This window comes from Lycium barbarum, chromosome 4 (assembly GCF_019175385.1).
Source record: "Lycium barbarum isolate Lr01 chromosome 4, ASM1917538v2, whole genome shotgun sequence".
Lineage (NCBI taxonomy): Eukaryota > Viridiplantae > Streptophyta > Magnoliopsida > Solanales > Solanaceae > Lycium > Lycium barbarum.
In genome coordinates, this window is record NC_083340.1 from 118,960,005 (window position 1) to 118,964,514 (window position 4,510).

Sequence of the window (4,510 nt, forward strand, 5' to 3'; positions counted from 1 at the left end):
GAGAGATGAGAAGTTGAGTAAAGCAATAATAGCAAGCCAAAAACGTCCAAAATTTGTAAATCGCTTATGAAGAGTAATTTTTTCAAATTATGATTCAATTTGATGGTTTGAAACAACTCATTTCCAACGTTGAAATGTGTTTCCAAACATGATACTCTCTCTAGTCCAAAATAATTGAGATTTTAGCCTCTCAAAGTTAATCCAAAATAATTGATGTTTCACAAAATCAAGAAAGTATTTAGTTCTCTTTACCAAATTTTCCGTTGACACATTCACATATCCCATAATAACTATGCCAACCTAAAACAAAAAGAAAATCATGATTAACGGTATTATAGTCAAAATCCCTCATAATTCTTAGGGGTTAGTGCATTCAAACTTACAACCTCAATTATTTTGGATCGGAGGGAGTAGAAAACTTGAAAGATGTGTTGGCCCATTGCTTTAATCAAGAGTTCTAACTCTTTATGAACTTAAATTTTTCAACTACCCAAATTAAAAGATTCTGCAAACTGTACCGTATTGGGAAAATTCCCAAAACCTCCACAAAGGAAATGGAGCATTTGACTACTGTAAAAAGCAACTGTTAGACCAAGTTTGTGATCACATTATTTATCTAAATAGTTTTAGTGTTTGTATAAAGAGTAGTAAAAATTTTAGATGAAACAGTGTCACGACTTGGTAAACGTGGAATAGGCCTTTGTGTAGGATAACTCTTAATAAGAGAAGGTAGATTGCAAAATTCGACATACGGTGAAATTTCATTATATTCGAGGAATCAAGAATTTGCTCGGAATTGCACAAGTTTTGCATCACACAATAGTGCAACTTGGGTTATAATTATCATAAACAGGTTGCACACATGGATAGTACTGTACACAAGGAGGGTTTGGTGGGCAACATGGTTTGCACTTTGCTTCTTCTTCCTTCTTCTTCTTTGCTGCTTCTTCCTTCTTCTTCTTTTCTTCTGCTTCCTTTTTCTTTTTTTCTTCATCTTTATTGGGAGGTTTCACTTCTTCAATGCTCACAATGTTAGAGCACCTGAATCTCTTCTTTAGGCACTTCATCAAATGAAAGGAATCAAACCCTTCTCCTATCACCACCAAATGGCTTTTTTCCTTGTCTATATTCACCGATGTAACCCCTACAATGAACCGACACGGTCAATTTTCTGGATGAAAGAGGAAAAATCGGACTATTTGGGGCAGTGGGAGTGGGTAAAATAATATATTACTACGTACTATTAACAATATTATTGAAGCTGATCATGATAAAGTATGTGTATTTGTGTGGGCGAAGATACTCAGGAAGAAAATAATCTTTACTTTGGAAATGAAAGAATCGGGAGTGACTCCCGAAGACAATATTCCAAAAATTAGAAGTGACCCTAATTTACAATCGTACGGATTTAGTAGCTCAGTTCGTTGGCTACCTGAACTTCCACCTTGCTGGTGAGTGTTCGAATCCCACGTTGTAATCCCCTCCCCCATTTCCCCTCCCCTGCCCCCATGTAATAAAAAAAATTAAAAAAAAAAATTAAAAAAAAAACTTAATTTACAATCAGACTAATTAATCGTTGGAGGCTTGTGTGAGAGTTTGTTTGACTGCCCTAGCAGAATAATTCTGAGATTTTTTGGAATTCATACAAATTTCGAATTTAGAGACTTTGATCATTGAGCCTTCAAATTTAATTTTAGGGGGTTAAAAAGAAAGAAGAAAAACTAATCATGCATACCTTTAATAGCTACAGCAATCTGCATTGCCTTTGATCTGCCCCCATCAGTAATGAGTGGGATATCAATCACTACCTTTTGCTGTATAACAGAGTGTCATTGGATTAGCAATGGATAGGATAAAAAGGGGAAAAAACAAACAAACAAACAAACAAAGCAAATAATTCAAGATTAATCTTGTTTCAACTTACCTTCATGTTTCAACAATATATTTGGAGCCTTCTAGGAATCAAATGGGACATAAAAATGAAGGGACATTAGGAGGGGCAGAAGTGACCTATATAAGAGATTCTTAAGATATTAGAAATCTAAGACATGGATGTATGTACACGAACAAACTAATGTACTAATCATTACCCAAGAAGCCAAGTCAAATGCAAAATTTTCTCTCTTAATTAAGATATATAATAATTTGTTAGCACATAGAGAATAAAAGAATAATAGAGGGAAATTAAGATTAAAGAAAAACAATGATGTGAACCTTATTCGTAATCAAATACGAAATTTATAAAATATACTATTGAGGGAATAATTCGTTGCCAAGTAACATCACTGAAGTACTACCTCAACCTGTTGTTTATTAAAATACCAAGTAGGGAGCTCCAAAGTCTCCTTAGTTAACTAATTAAGTTCTTGTGTCTCATCTCACATACTTGAAAAAGATATAACAACGTCAGTAGCATACCAATAATTAAGCACATTAAAGGACAAAGAATATGGAAAAAGAAGAGAAGAAAAATTGTACTTATTCACTAGAATTTAAATTCGTTTGGAAAATCGAGAGCCGATAGTGAAAAAGATATAACATAGTATTATATAAGCATAAAAAACAAATTAAAATTTGGTTTCTTAAGAGTATTGCCTTACCCTAACGAAATTATTCTTATAATTATGATATTATTCAAGCTTCGGGGAAACTAAATTTTGATTTTGGTGAATTTCGAATTTTTATTACCTCCACACTCCAAAATATAAGGTACAAGAAAAATGAAATTGCAGTACTACGGAGAAATACATATAAATCAAAGTTTAGTACACCCTTCCGTTTCAAATTATACGAGGGTCGACCTATTTGGGGAGTCAAACAACTCTTTCTTTGACTACAATTTCAATCATAGATTCTTCGAGTATTTTATAAAATTTACATAGTTGAAAACTATACAAGAGTTAGTATAAGTTTGCATAATTAATAATTCACAATATATGAATAGAGTTGGAGAAAATCGCAGTCAAAGAAAAAGCTATTTGAACCCTAAATAGGTCAACCCTCGTATAAATTGGGACGGAGGGAGTACTAATTAAAAAGAGAAACTTACAAAAATGACAATATAATTAGAGTTGTTTTCCTGTAGCTATGTTTTGCATATTTATATTTCGTAGTTGGTTTTTAGGTGTACTTGAATACACTTTCCAGTTATATTCATAGCTAGGCTTTAGGTATCCCCGCCTGTATTTGAGTGTATTTAAATACACTGCTCATGTACATATGTATATAAATGAAACAAACAACACATAAAATCAAAAATCAATTCATTTGGCAAAGATACAGTCAAAATACGTATTCTGCCATATACATATGTATATAAATACACATATAATTGTATTCAGCTTTTGCAGTACGTAAACCAATTCATTTGGCAAACATATAGTTATAATACAGTGAAAAGGCAAACATACAGTTATAATACAGTCAAAATGTATTCAGCCATATCCATATGTATATAAATACACATATAATTGTATTCAGTTTTTGCAGTACGTAAACCAAATACATTTAAATACATATATACAACTACACATAGCTACAAAATGTAATTAACTTAAATAGTAGTTATAAACCATAAATACCTCTTATAATTAGTTATGCCACATAAATTTTCCAATTAAAATTACTAGGTAAGACCAAATCAAAAACTAAGAGACTTGAGGTTATTCCGTCTTCCCTTTTCAAAGCCAACCTTTTGAACTTTGAAGAGGTTTTCGTCTTGTTTCATTATTCTATCTTTTCGTTTGTTTTATCAATACACACAACGCACTTCTGTTGGTTGATTTGTCAAAGATAAGTCGTTTATCTCTTTAAAAAAAAAAGTTTTATATATATAAGAGATAAAAAAAAAATAGATTCATGTGACATTATAGAGAAACGTCATAAACTTGGTGGAACCAAAGATCGTCGATTTTATTAGAGTTATCACTTGACCATTTAAAAGATTAATTGAACTCCAAATAATTGATGTATACAACTTTTTGTTTAACTAATCATTTGATAAAGGTTTATCTTTTTTCTTAGGAAAAGGAAAGCGATGAGATCACTTTTCATTTTTTGATGAGCAGGGGATGAGCTAATTGAGTTTGCCATAACTTACATATTTGCTTTGTCACTTAAAGTTCTCACGCTTGGGTTCACCCAATACAAAAACCACAGCACAACCCAGCTTAAGGCAAAAGTCGTGGCTTACACCCCGTGAGAGCCTTCTATTGGACTGACATACTTCCTTGTGATCTCCCTCATACTTTTATATCAAAGATGCGAATGAATGACTTTCAAATTTGTTCATAATGATCAAATTATATCTGAACATATTTCAACCTTTCCGGCCATTCTCGATACAATTTTAAATATTAAATTTTCTGTTATTTAAATTGTTTGTCTCCATCACTTGCAATTATTTATCATTTAAAGAATGTCTGATAAAAAATCCACTTTGTACATCTAGTATTCCAAGGATCTATATTTCAAGAGTATATTCATAACCCCATAGGTGTTATTCCCTCCA

At 32.0% G+C, this 4,510-nt stretch overlaps 1 protein-coding gene across 5 annotated transcripts in view; it reads right to left on the reverse strand.

Moving 5' to 3' along the window:
• Window positions 1-749: 749 nt before the first annotated feature.
• LOC132636279 (heavy metal-associated isoprenylated plant protein 47-like) overlaps window positions 750-4,510 on the reverse strand; it is a 10,954-nt gene continuing 7,193 nt past the window's right edge. For 3 of the 5 annotated variants that reach the window (XM_060353059.1, XM_060353060.1, XM_060353058.1), the window contains 3 exons: window positions 1,925-2,010; window positions 1,736-1,814; window positions 750-1,144 (listed from right to left, as the gene is read on the reverse strand). In XM_060353059.1, coding sequence (XP_060209042.1) covers window positions 813-1,144; window positions 1,736-1,814; window positions 1,925-1,930 — 417 coding nt within the window. In that variant the 5' untranslated portion in view covers window positions 1,931-2,010 and the 3' untranslated portion in view covers window positions 750-812. The remainder of the gene's footprint in view (window positions 1,145-1,735; window positions 1,815-1,924; window positions 2,011-4,510) is intronic. The other 2 variants (XM_060353062.1, XM_060353061.1) reach the window with 1 other exon arrangement.